The sequence below is a fragment of the Anabrus simplex genome, chromosome 2, assembly GCF_040414725.1.
Source record: "Anabrus simplex isolate iqAnaSimp1 chromosome 2, ASM4041472v1, whole genome shotgun sequence".
Classification (NCBI taxonomy): domain Eukaryota; kingdom Metazoa; phylum Arthropoda; class Insecta; order Orthoptera; family Tettigoniidae; genus Anabrus; species Anabrus simplex.
This window is the reverse complement of record NC_090266.1, coordinates 302,919,512-302,944,986: the sequence shown is the minus strand read 5'-3', so window position 1 is coordinate 302,944,986 and position 25,475 is coordinate 302,919,512. Positions and strand designations below refer to the sequence as shown.

Below are 25,475 nucleotides of genomic sequence, written 5' to 3'. Positions count from 1 at the left end.
AGCCTTTCGCTGTACCATCTCAAGTTCATTAATGAGTCCTTGGATCCCATACGGCTGCTCCATATTTCAGGGCTGGCCTAATGAGTGATATATAGCCCTGTGCCTTCGTCTGGGAACTGCTGCCCTTTAACACCCTCATCACAAAGTGTAAGGACTTGTATGCTTTGGTAATTACACTTCCTACATGGGTGTTCCACTTTAGATCTCTCCTTACATGGATTCCTAGGTACTTGCATGAGTCACTCTCAACCAGAGCATCTGATCCAATACAGTATTGAAAGTCCGCTTCCCTATATTTTCTTCCAATTCTTGTGAGAATGCATTTTCGAGAATTTATTTTCATTTTGTTATCGAGTGCCCACTTCTGGAGTATATTTAGATCAGCTTGTAATAACGTATTATCACCAGAATTCTGTACTTTTCTGTATATTATACAGTCATCCGCAAACAACCTGCAGTTACTTCAAATTTTGTCTGGCAAATCGTTGATAAATGTCGTAAATAGTAGTGGCCCTGTAACACTACCCTGTACTACTCCCGACATTATAGAAACTTCAGAGTATTTACTTCCCACATTTACTCTCTGCGTGCGGTCTGTCAAAAATTCCTGGATCCACAGAACTACCTTTTATCAATGTTTGTTTCCACTTATTTTCAGATCAGGATGTCATGTGGTACTACATCAAATGCTTTAGCAAAATTAATTACAATAGCATCAACTTCCACACCTTTGTCTAATGACTCTCTAATATCTTGAAAGAGTGACAGCATCTGGCTCTCGCAGGAGAAACCTTTTCTAAAACCATGCTGCCGGCCATTGATCCATGAACCATTTTCCCGATTTTCCCCTAGATATTCTGAAATGAGGTGTTCCATTTGTTTGCATATAATGGACACAAGGTTAATGGGTCTATAGTTGTCCAATAGCAGACTGTTGCCCCCTTTAAAAATTGGGACTACAGTTGCTTTCTTCCAGTCATCTGGAACTTGCATATTGTTGAGAGACACAATAAATAGTATTTCCTAATAGTGTACAATAGCTCTACCTCCCAGTTTCAGAACCTCCCCAGCAATATCATCAGGTCCTGTTGACTTAGTTTTCCTGAAGTTCTTAATTCTTTCCTGAATTTTTCTATGGCTAATTTGGAAGAGAGAACAATCAGTGTTATTGATAATATCTATCGCCAGGCTATTCTTCTCATTAAACACGTTTCCATACCAATGATTTAATTCATTAACTGTTAGTAGATTGTTAGTAATTACCTCACCTTCTCGGGATATTATCACTGATACATCATAGCTGACTCCTTTTCCTAGCTTACTTATAGAGATTTTTCCACCCATTTTCCCTGGAAGAAAGTATACCTTTCATATATTTGTCATGAACAGCCTTCTTTTCAGAAGCGAGTTCTTTGGAGAGTTTGTGAAATCTATTCATATGCTCCGAACTAAATTGTCTTTTGTTGTACGCTCTCCGTATTTTCCTTTTAAGGCTCCTAATTTTCCTATTGTAGTCTTCCGCATCTGGGTCTCGTTTTATTAATTTAAGGGGCACAAAATGCTCAATAGCCCTATGAATAATATTAACAAAATTAGCCTTTTGTTGCCCAGCCAGGAAATTTTTGCCACAGAAACTCTTGGAATTTAAAGACGTCAGCTTTTTTCCTCCTCATTTTCTAGTTTAGTACTTACAGGATACCTAATGTTTAATCCTGCAACAGAGTGGTCGCTAATTCCTGGTATTGCTATACAGCTGATGTGTAAGTCACCGGGTCTTACAAGACAAACATCTAACATGTTGTTTCTTCTACTGGGAAAGTCCACTACTTGGATAAATCCACCATCCCTAATTAGTTGTTTACCACAACCTGACTGTAGCCCCTTCCCGTAGCTTCACCAGACCAGTTTAAGTCCGGAAGATTTAGGTCACCTGCAAATATAAAACTTCTGCATACTGTTGCCTGTACACATAACATCGTATAGCCTATCGAGTACCGAAAAATTGTTACCAGGTACCCTGTATATTCCTATTATGTGAATGGGGCTGGCATTCCCTTGATCTATGACTTGCACACAGAGTATTTTGTGATCCTCATCAACCCATTTTAAAATACTACTTATGTTCTTTTGCACACAGATAAATATTCCACCACCACTAGATTCTCTGTCCCTTCTATATATAATGAAATCACCCTACTTCACTACTGTTTACATTTCCATTCAGTCATGACTCTGTACAAATGACAATATCCACTTGGTATGATGCAGTAATATTCCACAATTCAATTATTTTATTTTGCATGCTTCGACAATTCACCTGCAGTAGTCTTAGGGTCTTACCTCCATAGTCTATAATCCGTGGCTGCTCGTTGCCTGTCGTCAGCTCCAGTTGGCAGACCTCCTCCGACTCAAGTCTTCCTCATCTTTGCCAGCACGACTCAATGGCCCTCTCGTGCAGATTTCCTAACTCGTAGGAACCCTGCCTGTTCAGATGCAGTCCATCACACATGAACTCCCGGTCTCCTATCCATCAATCCGTCTCCACATACATGAAGTCCAGCTGATGACACACCCAGTCCATCAGGTTGTTCGAAGCCTTCATTCACCGTAGAGGTTCGTCCATCCTTCGCACTACGCCATTAAGTATAATCTTCGCATTCTTAAATTTTTTCTTGGCTGCACTCACCAGTTCACACACCTCTCCTGTTAAATAGTCTTATAAGATCATTAGTCCCTACATGAAGCACTAACACTTGCACATCCTCGCTATCTTCCACTCTTTCAAACAGTTGAGACAGCTGTTTACTTTTTATTCCCAGATAACACTGTTCCTTGTTACTAGTCCTCCTTGAAATATCTCCACTCCAATGTATCATCAAGTCACCCATGACGAGTACGTCATGTGAACTTTTTACGATCGAATCACTTACCTCGCCTGAGTTAACTGTAGGAATACAATCAGGTTCTGCAGCCTTGTTTCTTATTTCCTACCTGTGCTTTCACTGTTTCTTCAAATTCTGCAAGCTTCCGCTCTAGATTCTCTAATTTCAGGTCTACAGCCTTGATTGCTTTCCTCATATTTTCCAGTGTCACAAAATGTACAAAACCAGAAGTTGTTCGAACAATCTTCTTTCTTTACCTTAGCACAGCTGAAGTGGAACCACTTTACACACATCACACAACTGATTCCATTGAGTTCTTGCTACACATTGAAAACTTAATTCCCATTGCTTCTGTGGGGCCTGAACATCACACTCCACTGCAGGTCCTGGGTTCACCTGAACACCCCCCCATAAACACTAAGGCCACAATAAAAACTGCCAGGAACCACAAGTTGCAAGGTCCAGAAAGACCGCCCTGTCACATGCCACATACCTACCTTCACCCGGTAAATTTCCAACGTGCAGCCCATGGTAAAAACTTCAACTTCAGAGTGCAGGGAAAACACGTCCGTTCACTTTGACAGCTCAGCTCAAACTCTATTTTATACGGGAGACAAATCTCCACAATGGAATTATTGCCTGCCCAGGAATTCCTAATGGAAAGTCTAAGTTCCCAATGAGGGACTACACAGGCAATTATTCCATTGTGGAGATTTATTTCTCATATGCAGTTATCAGATTGTGCCTCAACAAATGGGCTTGTGATAAATTTACCTACATACATCCCAGCATCAGTGGGTAGGGCCCAACACATCCCACTCTGATGAGTCTAGTGTCAGGCCTAAGACAAAATGCTGGTTTATAGAGCAAACACCTGAAAAGCCTTACATCTAACTTTTGAAATGCCCTATTGGTGGAAAAAAAAAAAAAAAAAAAATCTAAGTCCTTCAACGTGAACTTAGACTTTCCAAAAGGTACTGGGGGCAAAATGCTCTCCTGCCCTTCTACACACACTATCTCTGATATTAGTTGACCTCAGGGTGAATCTGGACTAGCCACTGAAGAGTGTGTGTCCGCACTGATGCTCAATCCAATGTTCATGCACTTGCGCAAAATGAAGACTGTCTCTCCAGTGTTGTTGCAGAAGTGCTGGTCCCCTGGCTGGTTTTCAAGAGGCTAAATTTGCATCATGAAGCCTCCTCCTGTCTGTGTTTTCAGTCCTAGTTACGTCGTGTACCTGCATCAGACTACTGCGAGCCTCAGCCGCTGTAAGATGTCTGTTCCTCTACACATGCAGCCTCAAGAAGCGACCTTGCAAGGCAGAAGTGCACCTACAATGGCTTGAACCAGGCTTTCTGTGGTAAGTTTGATGATTAAGAAAATGTTTCACAGCCCAATGAATGCTTGTAGAAGAGTTATTCAAAACCTCTGGTACACGGTGGTAGCTATGGCCATTACTCACCAATGCTACTGTTTTCACAGAGACTATGGAACTTGGAGGCATGTTGATGAGTTGTTTATGGCTCGCTCCACAGGTAATCCTCAAATACTGGCCGATCAGTATCAAAGGTACAAGAGCGACTAGAATGCTGGCATTACACTTTTCATAATTGGCATGAAATGAATAAGGAATGTGCGAGAGTACTCACCATTGTTTGAATGGGTTGCAATATAGCCTTCAGATGTTATTCAGTGTTTCCTCTCCTCCAGTAATATTCATAAAACACTAGCCAATCTATAAATATTGGAAAAAGTATGGTAATCTTATTCAAAGTAGAATTTAACCGAGCTCTCTACCAAACTATCAAGTGTTGCGCTTTTTTTGGAGGGCAGTGTAAAAGTCATGCGCTCTGCTGAAATACAGGTGATACATCTATTTTCAATTAAAATGGAAATCTGGAAAACAGCCACTAAAAAGGCAACCCAATGGGCTGTGAGAATTACAAAATCACTGCTGCCTAATTTCCCATGCATACAAAATCCTATTTAACACCATCAACAACAGTTTGAAAGCTTTCCTTCATTCACAAATTGCAGAAGAACGAACGTGGTTGATGGCTGGGATGGGCACATGAAATCAGACATTGAACATCCGACAACTGATCTAGGACAGGGAATTCAATGTAACTATATTCATGTGCTTTATAGGCTACAAAAAGTCCTTTAATAAAGTCAAACGGGACAATCTGCGGATGATCCTTAGAAGTATAGTACAGTATCTGATCTGGTTGATAAAGCAGCTTTATGAAGGAAATTCTGCCTGCTGTCACTTCTTGATGGATACAGCTTTTGCATCCATCTCTTGGCACAGGCCAGAGTAAAGTGTAGCTTCCACTGAAGTCCCAGTCAACATCCATGGCTGTAACAATATGGAAGTTGCTGGGGTATGGGTAGTGCTGAGTAATGACATTCAGAGCATGACTAGTGCATGCGAGTGTTATGAAAGGTGCTGCTCATAGGGTCAGTCATGCTGCAATAGTACTTTCTGACCCAGTGAGGAAAGCAATGGCAAACTACCTCACTCCTCATCTTGCCTAGTATGCCTCATTTTGGTGCTGCCATTGGTTTTTGGGGTTTCCTTATAACCGCATAACCTTTGGTGGTGCTATTTGAGGATCCAACCAGCCTCTGGGCTGATGACCTAACAGACAGACAGACATAAAGGAAATACTGTGAAAGTCCATTTAGACAAAAGACACTTAAGAGAATTAAACTACTCAGTGGGTGTCACACAAAGATGTATCCTCTTTCCAATATTATATAATATCTATTGCAAGCTTGTTAACTGGTGTAAAGCTTATCAACAACCTGAGATATGCTGATAATACTGTACCGTACCCGTCTTCATAATATCCCGGGCTAGTCGCGGCAGAGACGTGGTTACTGTTCGAAAAAAATGATATGGGCAAACTAAATTCAAAACTCGTCATGAGCAATGTACCAAAGGTACACGACAGGAATTCGGGTACATAGACTACGTGAATAAGACAGAGAAATGGGGGTACAATGGATTTATTAAAGACATTAACTCATTCACTAACGACATGAAATATAACAACATTAAGCCTGTTGGCCTCAAAAAAAAAAAAAAACAAAATAAAATATGTGCCCAGCACATGTCCATGTTAAACACAAATTTATAACACTAGGGACTCAGCCCTACTAAAGACACACGACTTGGAACTGACTTAGGATGAATACATTTTAATTTAAGTCGACGAGATTCACTTCAATGTCATGATTCCCTTATGGGATGCGCTTCGGAAAGTGTCTATACATGACCGCGGTAGATAGTTAAACACACTAGTAACCGATCCAAACTATACATATTTACATATCAATAACAAAATAAATTCAATTCAACACTAGCCCTGAGCTGCAACTTATGATTACACAGATTCAAAATATGTGGCCGTCCACATAGAAATTGGATGGCATGAATGCCAGCGACCATCTATTTAGCAAATGAGCTAATAAAACACACAAATAATCTAATGCAACGCTGGTCACGCCGACAAATAATACAAAGGATATAAAACAAACACAAAGAAAACAAATCAGTCGTCACCATCTCATACAAATCATGGATCAAACCAGATAAGCATAACAACATATGTAAATAAAGTGGGCGTATGGGACCTGTAAAATAAAAACAAGAAACATGCATAAATGCTACACATGTGGTCATCGGGATTTTTCCTCAGCAGGCAGACACATGGCTTACGCCCAGGAGTCAGATGTAAGGGCCATTCATTCTGAAAACACTTTCACTAATGCAAACAGCTGGTACCTGTAAATTCCTGACTTGTCGGGAGAGAATTTGAATAATGGTCCACCTAGCCCTCTACGAAAACACGGCCTTGGGGCGGTACACTTGACTTCTCAAGAAAGGGTTGGTCTCTACCTGCTAACTCTCGTTCGGAGACAAGGATAAATTCACAACTTAGCAGCACTATTACTGCTTCTTACTTATAATCACCTGCGATCTCAATTCGCAGATTTAAAATAAAGGTACATCAATACGGGCGTCAGCCTCTCTCATATGAATACACACATCACATACTGTAAATCCTGAGACCATACCCGGGCCTTTCATTTTGCAGTGCACAGGTTCTCGCCCTCCTTATGTCATGACAATGGCAATTCCAGCCTCCTTCACATGCCTCAATCCATCAACTCCTGAATTATTCATCAATATACTCGTGATTTCACACGGCTCACATAACCTGCCCCAGGTTAACAATCATCTATAACGTGCACTTCCGGCGTCTTACATGGCCGGTCAGTTGTTCGATAAAAACCGTTAATCATCCTTCCCTGGTGTAGTAATGACTCTATCTAACAACGTTGAATTTCTGCGATTCTGCTTCCTGACCACATCTGAAATTCCCATGCATGAATAAAAAAAGACATATGATAAAACTACAACTGTAATCTGATCTCCCATACATCATCACCGGCGTATAGCCTCTGTAAATGACGATCAGAGTTTGCATACTGACCACATAATGGAATACACTGAAAAACACAAAACAACACTCCTATAACTACACTGGCATACCCTCAAACCCATCTAAACTAGCAAAAAATAAAATAAAAAGGAAAACAAAGGCATGCATCAGCCCAGGATAAAATTACTGTAAATTGAATTGAAAAACCACTGTGCACTCTGGCTGACAATTAACTTTAAATTATTTATACACATCTGATCTAAACTAGTGTGCAACTATTACCCAGGCATGCTAAAAAATGACAAAGAGCTTATATTGCACCAGCTTGATCACCCACGATGCTTACATGGCCACTGGTGTCATCACGAACTTAGGCCATGGTCATCTCAGTCTTCAGGATGTGGGAAGTCAGTCCATCGATGCTTGGCGCGGGCTCCATAGCGCTGATTGATGTTGCTCCTGTAACAGTTGAATTAGGCACCGTATTCTTCGCCGCTAGTCACACACACGTGTGTGAGATCACGCCCTTAATGCTTGGCCGTTAATTGACTACGGCCTGCAAGCGAAAATTTAGTTCGTCCCGCTCACCATTAATTTAAGGGCAACTCGGCCCGGACGTGAAGAGTCCTTGGCGCGGCAACGCAACACACGATTACGAGAGATCCCAGATCGCGCCCACGAAATGTTATTACATATATACCGATCACTCCCGGATCGAATTAATATACTGCACATACTGTACATTGTGCCACAGTTGATCACAGTTATTAATTGTATTATCTCGAACACGTATCACTGGCTCAGTTCTCAAACATCAGAACAAAGCGCCCTCCGGTAAATATAGTCTCGGCGTGCGAGCGACCTTCCGGCACGAAATTCAGACAGAGAATGAGGTGACGCTCCCTTGTTACTAGCAGTTATAAAGACTCTTCGAGTTTTTCAAAGAACGGAACTCCCTTCTGAAGAATAGAAAGTCTGTCGAACGGCGGTTTAGTTTAAATGAGAAGCCGTTGATAAATGCGAAAGAACATCTATGCCTTAAGTAGGCACCAAATATCTTCTCAGGCATCAGAAAAATTACACTTGTCTATCTGGACACATCAGACCTGTGGAATATCGGTGCAATGACAGATTATTGTCATAAATTGAACTGTTACAAAGATGCAGTTAGAAGGTTGGTTATCCTGCCATCAAGGTTCGGCAGTTCGCAGAGTCCTCCTACTAGCTCGTGATTGGCGGATTTCTAAACTGGCTTGACAAAGAGTACTGCGGTGGTTTCCAGCAACCACGTTCAAATTTAAACAAAATTCGTTGTCTGAAGCCATCCACGGGCCACTCCCCTTAATGCTAGCGTGGTCAGGTATCTAACCGTCTTCCAAACAGACTCCCACACGAAGCCAAGTTGCGCAATAAGTCCACAGTGTTCTATCATGATTAAAATATGCCAATGAAGCATATGATGATATGGTTCAATACAGCGATCCAAGCATCTAATGAAATTCAAGTCAAGACCATTATGAACAGACTGAGCAAAATAAATGCAGATTTTGGGCTTGAGGTTAATACTAACACAACCAAAATAATGATAACAGACTGCTCACACAATTTCTGTCACTTGAAAAATACTGGTAGTTATGAAATGTGTGAAACTTTAGCTTACCTGGACTCCACTGTAACAAACTCTGCAAAATGTGAGATTGAAATCCAAAGAATTCTTAGTAAAACCAACAGACATCTGGAAAGATGGAAAGATGGAAAGATCAGGTCATTAAAACTGAGACTAGTGTGGTGCTACAGAAGGATGCTAAGCATTTCATAGACAGCACATTGCACTAATGACTCTATAGTCTAATAACCCTGAATTTCAGACAGACTGTCCACTAGAATCCAGCAGTCAGGCTGAGTGGTTCAGACGGTTGAGGCGCTGGCCTTCTGTCCCCAACTTGGTAGGTTCGATCCTGGTTCAGTCTGGTGATATTTTAAGGTGCTGAAATACGTCAGCCTCATGTCGGTAGATTTACCGGCATGTAAAATATCGCCTGTGGGACAAAATTCCAGCACCTCAGGGTTTCCAAAAAATAGTTAGTAGGAAGTAAAAACAATAACATTATTTATAAGAATCCAGCAACAAGCACCACGATTCTTCGGCCATGTAGCAAGTGCCAACTCTTTAGTAAAGCAGGTTATAGCAGGCACTTTGGAGCCTCGCACACAAGGGTTTGCCTTCTGATGCACTCGATTATGAAGGTCGTAAATCATACTGGATTAAGTTTCCAAGCAACGATCCATGTGGCTAACCAGACACACACTTAGGAAACACTGACTCATGGAGTCACCACATCCTTTTGAGGACAACATACAGATTAAGCCCAGTTTTATGTCCAGATGCCTTTCCCAGTGTTAATTCTATGTGGAGCGTTGTTTCACTATTGCGTGTTTATAAGCTGGTTGGTAGTATGTGTTATTTGTGATGATGTGTATATTAAGATGAACACTAACATCAAGCCAGAAGAATTAACCAGATGTGGATAAAATCCTCAGCCCAACCAGGATTCATATCTGGACACCTCCAAACTTAAGGCCACTGTGCTTGAGTGCTTCTTATTGTTGCTGTGTGGGGCTATCTTTATGAACTTACTCCTAGGACTGAAACACATTATGTCTCCATTACCAACAATGTGGTTCAATTGACAGTTTTGTGAGAAGCAGCTGTACAGTGCATGGGATAGAACTGCCTTTGGTGACAAGAGAATGAATGAAATTGTGATTATAAATGGGACCAGAGTTCCTTTGTCCCTTAAAACTTAGACTAATCAATTAGCACATAATAATCTAAATAATAAGCAAGAAGAAAGTACATAACAGAATGAAAGATGATGCTTTGAGATATAGCACGTGAATATACACAGTCTAATCACATTATGACAACCTCCTACATTAGACGCCTACAGAGCATAGCCGAAGAAGTACTTCTATGTTGGTTTTTTTTTTTTTTTGCTAGATGCTTTACGTCGCACCGACACAGATAGGTCTTATGGCGACGATGGGACAGGGAAGGGCTAGGAGTGGGAAGGAAGCGGCCGTGGCCTTAAATAAGGTACAGCCCCAGCATTTGCCTGGTGTGAAAATGGGAAACCACGGAAAACCATTTTCTGGGCTGCCAACAGTGGGGTTCGAACCTACTATCTCCTGAATACTGGATACTGGCCGCACTTAAGCGACTGCAGCTATCGAGCTCGGTCTTCTATGTTGTGAGGCAGGCACTGTTTGTATAAAAGTTGTGCGATAGGCTGCCTGCTCACATTTCACTTGTTGCCATTGTGGTAAAAAGATGATTTATTGCGAAAAGGAATCCCCTTGGAGTTAATGGTGATAATATTTCTGAAACAACACAGTTTGTGAACTGTTCACATGCTGCCGAGGTGAAAATGAATCAAAAATGCACAAATGGCACCACTGCATATAACCCATGTGGAAAATGAGGAGCATCGCGTTCTATTGGCGAGTGGTGAACGTTGGCAATGAAGGCACACTAGGGCCAAAAGACATGCTACAGTGGAGAAGTTTGTCATAAAAATGAGCCTGGGGTTACTAGACGGGTGTCTAAAACAATAGTTCAGTGGAGCCATCTGCATATGGGACTGAAAAGCAAATACATGTGCACCTATGCTGCCTAAGTGCATGGCTAGAAAAGGGTTCAATTAGAACCGCAGCACTTAAATTGAACCAACGCTGTTTAGCTAAAGGTTGCTTTTTCCAAACAGCCTCACTTTCTGCTTCCTCAAATGGATGTACAATGGAATGTAAGGCGAGAAACAGCCATGAAGAAACATCACACAACCACTGCTGGAGGAACACAAAGTAGTGGTGGCAGTATTATATACAGTAGGGAATATGGGATCATTCATACATGTGCCAGGCACTCTCAATTAATTTGGTTAGGAATCTAACCTTGCACATCATGTACACTCTTACACGCCGATTGTCTTCCCTGGGATTAGAAGGGATCTTGCACCAAGACAATATTTCATATTACAAGACTAGAAATGTCTGACAGTGGTGGAAGACTTCCAAGTACTTCCCAAGCCTCCTAATATACTGGATTTGAGCCTAACTGAGCATCAGTGGGATCATCTCGATCATTATTTTCGCACATACCCTCCAGCAGCTATGGGATTCACTGAAGGCAGCATGGCTCCAGAGATCTGCGACAACCCTAGCAGGACCTTATTGGTCACTTGCAGGCCATCTAGATGCTGTCTATGCTACACATGCAGCTATTCTGGATTATTCAGTAGCTGGTGGGTTAACAATGTGGAGAGGTTTGGATTTAATCGAGGCTTTTGGCACACAATCTAGTGATTAGAAATTGTAAACAACCAGTTCTCTTACCATGCCAGCGTCCGACTCGTTGGCTGAACGGTCAGCGTACTGGCCTTCGGTTCAGAGGGTCCCGGGTTCGATTCCCGGCCGGGTCGGGGATTTTAACCTTAATTGGTTAATTCCAATGGCACGGGGGCTGGGTGTATGTGTCGTCTGCATCATCATTTCATCCTCATCACGACACGCAGGTCGCCTACGGGTGTCAAATAGAAAGACCTGCACCTGGCGAGCCGAACCCGTCCTGGGATATCCCGGCACTAAAAGCCATACGACATTTCACATTTCACCATGCCAGCCAAAATTTTGATGGTGAAAATTTTTCTACCAACAGGACCCGAACCGGCTAACCACGGTGTCAGACTGTACAGACATAATGCTTTAACAATCATGGCCACCAGGCACGCTATTGGGTAATCAATAAATACACCAGATAAATTCGAATAGACTGGTGTATATAAAACCACCTGTGAAAACTGTGAATGTTTTTACATTTGACAAACTGAAAGAGGATTTGACAGATTTCAAGAACACCTGGCAGTACTTCAGGGACGTAAGCATGAAAATCAGCAGTAGCTGCACATCTACATGTCACAGGTAATGAAGTACCACATACACAACATTTTCTCACTGTGTAAACACACATTCAAAAGGGATAAAACTGAACATTTTAGAAACTCTAGAATTTTACAGACAAGACTTAACAGATCCTCAACATATACCCACAAGATAACATTGAAAATGGATAATTAAAAAAAAAAAAAAAAAAAAAAAAAAAAACACCTTATCAGCAACTGCATATTTGAGACACCGCACACTTTTGAAAACAATTATGTATCAAATAGAACAACAATTGAATACACCATTGTACCTCCTGATGATAGAGTATAAACTCTGAAACATGCTGTGGAATAAAACTTAATAAAAATTGTGACTGGAAACAATATTCATGAATTCACAGTAATGGACAGGCCTACATTCAAATATGATTATGTTTGAGATACTTTTTTAAAGGTACAGTCAAAGGTTCCACCTTTACAATACCAACAATTTTTTGTTTAATTAGCAATTAACAAATGTCGGGACATGTTTCATCCTTCTTGGTGGACATCATCAGCCGAATTACTTGTAATATAAGTAAAATAGGCAAAGAAAAATACATATTAAAATACGATTCGGGTTACCAAATACGTCAAGATAAAATGTATAATAAAATTCAAAGAATGTTCTAAAAATGCTGGAGCACAATTGCTTTTTAGTTCTGTTAAAAAATGAAGATAAAATTGTTTAACACCCATAATGGTTCCATTAGAATTCGATGGTCGAGCTCTTCTTGTTGGCCTGATGATGTGTTGTTGATAATTCTCGGCTAGGTTATGAGGCAGGCAGAATAATTGACTGTAAGTGCACACATGGAGAAAAATAGTGTCGTGGTTGAATATTCCTAGAACGAAAATGACGGCTATTAGCAACGTTAAAAGTAGGCAAGGTTGAAGCATCTTATAACTGGAAGTGGAATCGAATTAATATGCGACACATCTGAGTACTCAGTTTCTATAGAACACTTTCCCGCCTTGTCAATACTTTTTTTTTTTTTTTTAACGTAAGAAATTTTTTCATTATTCCGCATTGAACTAAGAATTACAAATAAAAAAAGTTTTGGTATTTCCACCTATTCAATAGAAAATTTAATGCTGTATTCAACTACAACATTTATATAATTATACAGTACTAGTTTCGACACATAATAGTGTCATCCTCAGCTGTAATTGAAAAATAGGCATACATACAATTCATAATAAGACTTAAAGTAAAGGGTGTGGGAAAAACTATTTAAAAGTGTTTTGAAAATATTAACACATTAAAAACATTTATAACAAGTGGAAAACTTGTAAGTCAGTTATATGTTAAAACAGTTCATTAAGGTCTCTTTATAGACAGCCGGTTGCGATGTTCTTGAATTTGTGCTCTTGATAAAATGCTGTGTTTCATTCATGTGTATAATGCAGCAATATCTTAAAAGTTGTGAAGCCTAGGACATAAACTAAAAATTGCAAGCCTTCACAACTTTTAAGATATTGCTGCATTATACACATGAATGAAACACAGCATTTTATCAAGAGCACAAATTCAAGAACATCGCAACCGGCTGTCTATAAAGAGACCTTAATGAACTCTTTTAACATATAACTGACTTGCAAGTTTTTCACTTGTTATGTGTTAATATTTTCAAAACAGTTTTAAATAGTTTTTCCCACACCCTTTACTTTAAGTCTTATTATGAATTGTATGTATGCCTATTTTTCAATTACAGCTGAGGATGACACTATTATGTGTCGAAACTAGTACTGTATAATTATATAAATGTTGTAGTTGAATACAGCATTGTCAATACTTTACATATTGTATTATACTTAATTACCTTACATGTTTCGAGAGCTAACTACTCTCTTCTTCAGCGATGCCAAAACATCAAACCTTGATAGATTTGTACAAATATAGTTATCAACAGAACAATTATTTTTTAATCTTGAAATTGTTAAAATATTTCTTTGTGTGTCAGCTTTTACTTACTTACTATGTCATTTATTACGAACTTTAAAACAGAAAATTTCAAATCATAAAATGAATAAAACCTATTAAATTAGTCACTATATGCTAAAATTTAAAATCTGCTCTGCTCTTGGAACTTGCATCCTTATTTACATCTAAAAAAGAAAAAATGATTCTTTGTGTCTAAATTTACATTTACTTTGTCATTTAGTAAAACACTTTAAAATAGAATAATTTTCAATTCCTAAAATAATTAACACCTATTAAGTTAGACACTATATGTCGATTTTAAAATATTTTCTGCTCTCTTCTTGAAATTTCTCTTTTTCTTAAGTCTACTATATTTCTAAGACCTTTCACATAAATCAGAAATTTCTCCTCTTACTCTCGTCCGACCATGCTAGGCATTTTAACCATCAAATTCTTCAGTTTCCACTGGTTACCAAATTTACACACAAATTAAAATAACATTACACTAGTCTGAATCAAACAAACTTGTTCTTGCTCTTTGCATGCTGTCAATTTAATAGGTTTTATTCATTTTATGATTTGAAATCTTCTATTTTAAAGTTTGTAATAAATGACATAGTAAAACTCTGCCAGTGTCCAGTCCCAAGTCCGGAATAAGAAAAGAGGAGGGTTTGCTGGTCTGGCACCCAGCTGTAAAACTGCCAATGCGGAGTGTTGGATGGCGGGAAACAACCTGACTCCCTAAGGGGGCCAATGGCTTTGAGCACATGAGCCCCTTTAGGAGGGGTGATGGTCCCCACAGTGGAGGAAATGCCACTGGAATGCATTATGCAGCGTCTGTTCTCCAGGTTAGGGGCAGCTGCACAAGGCGTTTGTACTCCAGAGGAGCGGCCTCATTATCGCCTCACTGGATCACATCCAGAGTTGTAATTCGGGACCTAGTCCCACACAGGTGACACCTTGACAGTCAACCATGGAAGGTCTTTTAAGAAATACTCCACCGGCTGAACCAAGAGTTCAGAGAAGGCAGCATTCGGATAAGATGGGCTGCCACTTACAAGATACCGTGAAGTCGGAGGCACGGAAATACCCCAGTACCACATACACGAAAGAGAAAGTCAAGAATCAAACCAAAGCAGATAACCTACTTTTCTACACACAATATAAACTCAAGTCATGCAAACCGGTAAACTAAAAGTGATCAGCAACATAATGGACCAACACAAAATTCCTATCATGGGATTACAGAAAATTAGAAACACTGACCAGGATGCCTTGGAATCTCAAAGGTACAGACTTTATAAAGGTATACCCAGGAAGACAGTGATGAAGAATGTCCCACAATTTGGAACAGGATTTTTGATCAGTCTTAAAATAATAAACTCAGTTCAAGAATTCAAATCACAGTCTCCACGACTCTCAACGTTCACCTTAAAGGCATCTAATAAAATCTATATTATAATAAATGCCCATGCTCCCACTAATGATAAAAACAACTCCTCAAAAGACCATGAGGAAACAGAAGAATTTTGGGACCTATTGGACCAGACCATAGATAACATCCCCAAACACCAAGTAAAATTATTAATAGGCGACTTCAACGCTCAACTAGGCAGAGAAAGAAAATACCGTGACATCGGAAAATGGCCAGCACACAAGAAAACAAATAAAAATGGAGAGAGACTAGTTGACCTGTGTAGAAACTATAACTTAATCTCAAAATCTACATGTTTTAAGAGTAAACCTCAAAAACTCAAAACTTGGAAACACCCTGACTGCACTAAAGGAGAATGGCAACTGGATCACATCTGCATGGACAAATACCACCACAAAGGGATCTATAATGTCAAAGTCCTCCAAGGAACAGACACAGGTTCAGATCACTACGTAGTTAAAAATTAAACTCACTCCCCAGAGGAGACAACAAAAAAAGCAAGCACCTAAAACTAGAAGAAAAATAGATCCTACCCAGCTAATCAACAATGAAAATTACCAAAAAGCAACTGAAAAAATAAAAATCACAGATAAACTTGAAGACTTAGTTCACAACCTTAAACAAATTTCAGAAGACCTGGCTCCAATTAAACCATATAAAAAACACCAGTGGTGGAACAGTGAATCTGATGAAACAGTGGAGAAAAGACATCAGGCATGGCTATTACAACAGTCCCAAAAATCAAAAATATCCTATCAAAAGCTAGTAAAACAGAGAAAGGAAACTACCCAAGTCTACGAAGAATAAAACGACAGCATCATAAGGACACACTACAAGTAATTGAAGAAGAATTCAATAACACTCAATCAAGGGACTACTACAAAACCTTCAGAAAACAGCTCCAAAAATATGAACCACTGACTCTATTGATGAAGGATGAAAATGGTAAGGTGGCTCATAACAATAAAGACAATGCAGAAATTCTAGCTAAATATTTCAACAAGGTTCTAAATTGTGAGGAACCTACAGAAATCTTTCATTTGGACACCAACACCCCAATGAAAACACCACCAAAGAACATCAATCCCCCCACAATAAAGGAAGTCCACCAAGGACTGAATAAATTAAAACTACAAAGCACCAGGAGAAGATCAGACCTTTGCAGAAATCTGGAAATATGCAGGAAGATCAGCAACAGTTGCCCTACATCAACAAATTGTCTCTATCTGGATTAAAGAAAAACTGCCAGAACACTGGACAACAGCCCTCATTCAACCACTGCACAAAAAAGGAGACAAAACCGACCCTAATAACTACAGGGGAATCTCACTCCTAGATATAACATACAAAATATTTTCAATAATCATCCTTAATAGGATAAGTTTACAACTTAGAGAAAGAACTAAGAGAATATCAAGGAAGTTTCAGACCCTGGAGCAGCTGCCCTGATCAGATCATGAGTCTTAAGTTGATAAACGTCTATAATAGGAGAAGAAAGAGAGAGATGGTGATAAGATTTGTAGATTTCAAGAAAGCTTATGATTGCATCCATAGAGAATCTCTGTTTAAAATTTTAAGACACCTTGGACCACATCCCAAATTAATAAACATGATAAAATTGACTCTCACTAACACCAAATTAAAAGTGAAGTTTAGGGGTGAAGCATCAGAGCCATTTGAAATTAAAACTGGACTACAGCAGGGAGATGGGCTCTTACCACTATTATTCACTGTGTCTGTGTATCAACACAAACTTGCATATTCTCATTATTGGCACTTGTTATATCACACATATACTGCACCTTATAATTCTGTTATCACTGATTCTAACACTTGGTTAAAATTATATATAAATCTTGAAACTGTTAAAATATTTCTTTGTGTTTCAACTTTTACTTACTTACTATGTTATTTCGTCTTCTTCCTCTTCTTTTATGACCGCATAGGATCACTTTAGTCAGTCCATCGTTCAGGTTTCTTTGAAGGGATTGTTCGGGCTTTGCGGTCCTTCCAGTACTTCTTCAGATGCTCAGATCTTCATGCCCTTTCCTTGGTTGAAAATATGCGTGTTGTTGGTTTGTTTCATGTAAGGGTAAAGTGGAGGTTTGTATTCTTGAGTTTTGTATTCAATTTTATCTTATTTGTGGTGCCTTCTGTTGTAAGGCCTATTTCGCTCAGATCGTCTCTTACTTCTCTGATCCATTTACATCCTGTAGTGGTATTTTTTGAGACGAGATTGTGTTGTACTAGTTGTTTCAGAAGTCTCGAATCCTGCATCCTCATATGTCTAAAGAATCCCAGTCTCCTCTTACGCACAGTATCTGTAATGGGTTCTAGCTCTTTGTACATGACTTTGTTAGGTATTATCTGCCACTGTCTGTCTTTTTGGTATTTTTTGTTGATGCAGGTTCTTCCAATCCTCCTTTCAATTTTGATTGTTTATTCAGGTGAAAAAGTGTTTCTGCTGTATATGTAGCTTCCGGTTTTATAACTGTGCTGTAGTGCTTCATTTTTGTATTTATTGATAAACATTTCTTTTTTTAGATATCCGATGTTAATTTTTGTGCTTTAACTAATCTGTTTGTTCTTGTTTGGACTGAGATTTTTTCATTTAGGTTATATGTTCTTACTTCTCCAAGATATTTAAATTCAGTTACTATTTTGACTTTATTACCATTTATGGTAACTTCTTTTACTTGTGTTGGTTTTGGGGGCATAATTTCTGTTTTTTTGTTTGTTTTTTTCAAACGATATTTTGAGGCCAATTTTATTTGCAATGTATTGAAGTTCTGATATCTGGGTTTTTGCTTCTTTTATGTCCACGGCTAGTAATGCTAAATCGTCGGCGAAACCCAGGCAGTTTGTTTTAATTTTTCATCCAATCTTTATTTTTGAGGGACATTTCCTAAACCATTCCCTCGTTACCATTTCTAGAGAACAATTAAATAATAGTGGTGAGAGCCCATCTCCCTGCTGTAGTCCAGTTTTAATTTCAAATGACTCTGATGTTTCACCCCTAAACTTCACTTTTGATTTGGTGTTAGTGAGAGTCAATTTAATCATGTTTATTAATTTGGGGTGTACTCCAAGGTGTCTTAAAATCTTAAACAGAGATTCTCTATGGATGCAATCATAAGCTTTCTTGAAATCTACAAATCTTATCACCATCTCTCTGTTTCTTCGCCTTTTATAATCCATTATCAACTTAAGACTCATGATCTGATCAGGACAGCTGCTCCAGGGTCTGAAACTTCCTTGATATTTTCTTAGTTCTTTCTCAAGTTGTAAACTTATCTTATTAAGGATGATTATTGAAAATATTTTGTATGTTATATCTAGGAGTGAGATTCTCCTGTAGTTATTAGGGTCGGTTTTGTCTCCTTTTTTTTGTGCAGCCTTAATTAAGATACAGCCCCAGCATTTGCCTGGTGTGAAAATGGGAAACCATGGAAAACCATCTTCAGGGTTGCCAGCAGTGGGATTCGAAACGCTAGCAGCAAGGAATGAGTTAGCTGGAAAATTTATAATATCCAATAACGGACCAACTCTATTGGTATTATAAATTTACTCATTCGGGACAAATATTTCAGGTTCCCTATGGGAATCAACATCTATATAATCTGATGGCCAGTCCACCACCCACTACACAAACCAACACCTTAGCATACCCAGAAATTTGCCGTGGGATCGGTCAAAACCGACAATTTACTAGTTGGGAACTAGTTCTGGGCCTATCTTAAAATTAAGTATGATTAAGAAAGGCAAAACCCAAGATAGAAAAAACATTAATTTGAAGAGGAGTTTATTAAAATTATCTTTGGGTTAAGGCAAAACACAAAAAGAAACAAAGAGAACACATAAATTACAGGAAGCAATAAATGCATGAAATAGAACTCTCATGAGTCAGCATGAATATTTTTAAGGATATTTGGTTTTTATGGACATCTCTTTCATTTGAAACCACTTTTTGTAATGCTGCAGACATTGTCATAAGACTGTAGTACATGGGCAGGAGAATTGTTATCAACTTATCGAATACAGAAACTAGAATAATATGTTTTCCTTATTATTTCTCTTTCAAACAGCCCTTAAAACAATTAATCACACTTTTATATGAGGGAGGTGGAAAAGGTTACATATCAGTCTCGAATATTAAAGACATTACTCTCTTGATAATCGCCAAGGAAAAAGAAGTTTTTATTTTTCCTGAGAGACTCCATGAATATGCATCGAGGAAGGAGCACATATCCAAAAGATTGTAAATCAGGGAAAACAAGGAGATTGTAGGGAAAGGTAATAAGATGTTGCCATGGCGACACATAATTAAACATGATCTCTAAGAACCAAACAAGAGTAACAGAGAAAGATCCCCAAATTATAAAATGGACCCACAGCATATAATACAACGCGGGAACAAAACGCAATAAAATGCCCACGCAAATAACAAATAAACAATGTCAGTAAGGAAAAGACACAATAGATAGTACAAAGCCAGCATTTACACAGTCCATTCACACAATGAGCATCGCTAGACCGACAGTCCAAGGTATCGTATCAAAATATAAAAGTGAGACACACTGCGGTAGATTTGCAGCAGCACAACTTATCATACATGCAGGCATGTGCTGAATCAGGTTAACAAGAATAAAATAACAGAGCCCCTCAAGTACAAGCGAAGTGTCGCCCAATTCAACGGAATCTCAAATCATATACACTGTAGGATACATTCGTATTAGCAAGGTATGCAAAAACAAAGAGAACCTAAGACAGGGCTATAGCATAAACAATATCACTCAGACCAAAGATAATATGCAGGAGGAGAACATATATCGACAGGTCCAGACATAATGACATATCCAACAAAATCAAGTCACACATACATGCTCAAGAAACAGGTTTGCAATATCTATTCATCCTTACTCAGCATGAATAAAATAAGTAGAATAATAGAATATGGTTCATGGTGTGGGTTACTGTAGTCACGCTCTAGTTCGTGAACCATGGGCAACGGCTGAGTGGCCTAGTAAGTGGTCCTGAGAGTTGGGGTATCAGTTGCTATGGAATGGGAGTGGGCATCTCGGACATGTTCTGAGTCATGGCCCTACTTGTGGTCAGGCGGCTAGGACTATACAATTCACCGGTGGTCCATAAGACGTTAGAGGAGAGATCATTGCTTGGATTATGTGTAAGTAGGGTAGCACCCTGCTTCGTGAATTTACCGAGCTCAGAATATTTCAAGCAAGCCTTGGACATATGGGAGTAACGGATTCCCACTCCCATTAGATAGGCGAGGGACTCCTTGGAAACAACTTGGTGAACAAAATGGAATTCGATGGGGAGCTATCAGTATTAATGGGGCTTATGGAAGAAAGAAAGTAGAACTGGCTGAGTCAGCAAAGAGGATGCATCTGGATGTGCTAGGAGTAAGTGATATTCGGGTAAGGGGAGATAACAAGGAAGAGATAGGAGATTATAAAGTGTACTTGACAGGAGTTAGAAAGGGAAGGGCAGAGGCTGGGGTAGGGCTCATTATCAGGAATACCATTGCATGCAACATAGTTTCTGTTAGGCACATAAATGAGTGAATGATGTGGGTAGATTTGTCAGTTGGAGGAATTAGGACAAGAATTGTCTCCGTGTATACACCATGTGAGGGTGCAGATGAGGATGAAGTTGACAAGTTTTATGAAGCATTGAGTGACATCATAGTCAGGGTCAACAGCAAGGATAGAATAGTGCTAATGGGCGATTTCAATGCGAGAGTTGGGAATAGAACTGAAGGATACGAAAGGGTGATTGGTAAATGTGGAGAAGATTTGGAAGCTAATAGGAATGGGAAGCGTTTGCTGGACTTCTGTGCTGCTTTGGGTTTAGCACTTACGAATAAATTCTTCAAGCATAAGGCTATTCACCGCTACACATGGGAGGCTAGGGGTACCAGATCTACAATAGACTATACCTTAACTGACTGCGAATTCAGGAAATCTGTTAGGAATGTACAAGTTTTTCGGGGATTTTTCGATGATACAGACCACTATCTGATTTGTAGTGAACTAAGTATCTCTAGGCCTAGGGTAGAGAAAGTGAAATCTGTCTGCAAACGAAACAGGGTAGAAAATCTCCAGGATGAGGAAATTAGACAGAAGTACATGGATATGATTAGTGAGAAGTTTTGAACAGTAGACAGTAAGCAGGTTCAGGATATAGAAAGTGAATGTGTGGCATACAGGGATGCTGTAGTAGAAACAGCAAGCGAATGCCTAGGAACAACTGTGTGTAAAGATGGGAAAAGGCAAACATCTTGGTGGAATGATGAAGTGAGAACAGCTTGTAAACATAAAAAGAAGGCTTATCAGAAATAGAATAATTTAAAAGAAGATCACATGGCTATGAAAAGAGTGACTGAATGGGTTGCTATATTTCTAGAAAATAGATCTCAGAGAATTAGGGTAGGTGAAGCTTTATCTGACCCTGTAATAATTAAGAGGGGTATTCCTCAAGGCAGTATTATCGGACCTTTATGTTTTCTTATATATATATAAATGATATGAGTAAAGGCGTGGAATCGGAGGTAAGGCTTTTTGCGGATGATGTTATTCTCTATAGAGTGATAAATAAGTTATAAGATTGTGAGCAACTGCAGCGTGACCTCGAAAATGTTGTGAGATGGACAGCAGGCAATGGTATGATGATAAACGGGGTTAAAAGTCAGGTTGTGAGTTTCACAAATAGGAAAAGTCCCCTCTGTTTTAATTACTGCGTTGATGGGGTGAAAGTTCCTTTTGGGGATGATTGTAAGTATCTAGGTGTTAATATAAGGAAATATCTTCATTGGGGTAATCACATAAATGGGATTGTAAATAAAGGGTACAGATCTCTGCACATGGTTATGAGGGTGTTTAGTGGTTGTAGTAAGGATGTAAAGGAGAGGGCATATAAGTCTCTGGTAAGACCCCAACTAGAGTATGGTTCCAGTGTATGGGACCCTCACCAGGATTACCTGATTCAAGAACTGGAAAAAAATCCAAAGAAAAGCAGCTCGATTTGTTCTGGGTGATTTCCGACAAAAGAGTAGCGTTACAAAAATATTGCAATTGTTTGGGTTGGGAAGAATTGAGAGAAAGAAGAAGAGCTGCTCGACTAAGTGGTATGTTCTGAGCTGTCAGCGGAGAGATGGCGTGGAATGACATTAGTAGACGAATAAGTTTGAATGGCGTTTATAAAAGTAGGAAAGATCACAATATGAAGATAAAGTTGGAATTCAAGAGGACAAACTGGGGCAAATATTCATTTATAAGAAGGGGAGTTAGGGATTGGAATAACTTACCAAGGGAGATGTTCAATTAATTTCCAATTTCTTTGAAATCATTTAGGAAAAGGCTAGGAAAGCAACAGATAGGGAATCTGCCACCTGGGCGACTGCCCTAAATGCAGATCAGTATTGATTGATTGATTGATTGATTGATAAAATTAAGAAACAACCTAAAAGAGATCACAGAAATGCTAAGTTACATTAGCCTTGGCAACGTAAGAAAGGAATAATAAAGTACCTGTTATGTAATCCAGCGCACAAGGTCAAATGTGCCGATAGAGAAAATTAAAGATCTCATCATAAATAACAGTTTTCTGTACCGCACAATACACATATCACAGATACACCTCACCATCTTCCTCTTGTTATAATTAGTATTTTTCTCTCCCAAAGAGGTTATAAAGACAAAAATGGTTGAGATGAACCAGTCTAGGAAAGTGAAATGGCACAGAGTCACCATCTGTTAAGTTAGGGAGTAAGTTACAGTTGAGTCAGAGAAACAATATTAGATTAACATGGTATAGCCTCAGAGAAATAGAAAGGTAAGGTCATATGAGTAGTTGAACATAACGAACATAAGGTTCGGTACACCAGGCAGGCATCAATTTTTTGGAAATGAGACAAAGTCTCTCATAGTGCATTGGTACTGCTGGTGGCTCCAAGTAGCCTACTAAGTGGCCTCCACAGTGTGTACTAGCCATGCATCTTGGTAGGCGTGCTATTTACCAACTGATGAGCCCAACTTAACACATTGGGGCGAAATGCTGGCAACCAGAAATGAGTTAGCTGGTAAATTTATAATGTCCAATATTGGTATTATAAATTTACTCATTCGGGACAAATATTTCAGGTTCCCTAAGGGCATCTATATTAGAAGTGGTATGTTCCAAGCTGTCAGTGGAGAGATGACGGGGAATGACATCAGTAGACTAATAAGTTTGAGTGGTGTCTTTAAAAGTAGGAAAGATCACAATATGAAGACAAAGCTGGAATTCAAGAGGACAAAGGGGCAAATAATTGTTTATAGGAAGGTGAGTTAGGGATTGGGATAACTTAACAAAGGACATGCTCAATAAATTTCCTATTTCTTTGCAATCATTTAAGAAAAGGCTAGGAAAACAAAAGATAGGGAATCTGCCACCTGGGCAATGGCCCTAAATGCAGATCAGTAGTGACTGACGGTTATGGGCCATAGTGACAATCTTGTTATACAACTGTTCTTAAACAGGAACTTACCAATGATTTTTGATGTTATTGAATTTTCCAGTTATCTTGTAATAATACTATATGGTAAAAAAGCAAAATTATGTAGAATCATAGCCAGCATATATATGAAGAGTGTTGAGAGAGTTTAGGAGAGTTAGGGAGTTGTGTTGGTACTACCATGGCAGATCAATTGCGGTTTACTGTATGACAGGAGTAGCTGAGTAATGTATTGATAGTGTGTTGCTGCTATTATATTGACACCATAAGAGTGGGTAATTCGTAAACTACTATACATTATCAGTTCAATGAACGAGTTATAAATCCAGACAGTTGTTAATGTAGAGAGGTAGCGCAGGTAAGTCGTACCATACTGATACTGCTTTGCGGATAAATCGTGAATCATATGTATTATCATACTGTATTTATGTTAAGAGGAAATATACAAGTGTAGTCAATGATAGGAGTGGTATTATTATTTAATTACATCGTTGCACCTGTATCATTAATTATTTTGCAAAATGTTTGTATTTAATTGTAAAATTGTAATTATTTAACCAAAACAAACAAAAATTGAACAGAACTTAGATACAAATGCAGTCTGCAACGCAGAAGAACTATTAGCCGATGATTGACGTCCTTGAAATATCCATGGCTCTTGCAATGGTGAATCATGTCCGATGTATTTTTGCTTTTGAGAATTGCACACATTATCACATTGAATTTATTTTCTGAGACTTGTGTGGAACATTCCCAGGCCTGTGGTGTTCTCGTAGTAGCCATAATTGAACAGTAAAAGAATAAAAAAAATAAAAAAAATTGTACATGAAATACTTTAAGAGCAGAAGGACACATCCCTATCATACACCATAAATCAAAGACTGAGGCTTGAGTGAAATGAGAAATGGGTTGACTAGGGTAAATCAGATCCAACAACTTTCTTCAGATTGCACATATCTATAGTATTTGCTGTGAACAGAAAAATAAACTGCCTCCCGAGTCGTCCAGTTGACTGGTACTTCATAGGATGTTGTAGATCCCACAGTACCATGTGACTTAAGAAATGTCTTATTCATTTAAAGACGCTCGTAAGATGTATCTCCTCTGCAAGATATCAAACAATTCACGGACTTCTCAAGACATGCAATCTTTTTTTCTTATCCATAGTTTGAGGGCAGAGGAGTGAGTGTAGTTGACGACTGGGTACATTGGCATGTTCTGTCTGTGTAGTGTGGGTTGGACATTTCATACAGGTAAAGCAGGGCGTACTCATTTCAGGAACTGTCTCA

The 25,475-nt window shown here is 39.0% G+C and overlaps 1 protein-coding gene across 3 annotated transcripts in view; it reads right to left on the bottom strand.

Moving 5' to 3' along the window:
* LOC136864070 (ataxin-7-like protein 1) overlaps window positions 1-25,475 on the bottom strand; it is a 521,582-nt gene that overhangs the window by 74,585 nt on the left and 421,522 nt on the right. For 2 of the 3 annotated variants that reach the window (XM_067140614.2, XM_067140617.2), the window contains exon 8: window positions 8,994-9,068. The exons of the other annotated variant lie outside the window; for it this stretch is intronic. In XM_067140614.2, coding sequence (XP_066996715.2) covers window positions 8,994-9,068 — 75 coding nt within the window. The remainder of the gene's footprint in view (window positions 1-8,993; window positions 9,069-25,475) is intronic. 3 annotated transcript variants of the gene reach the window in all.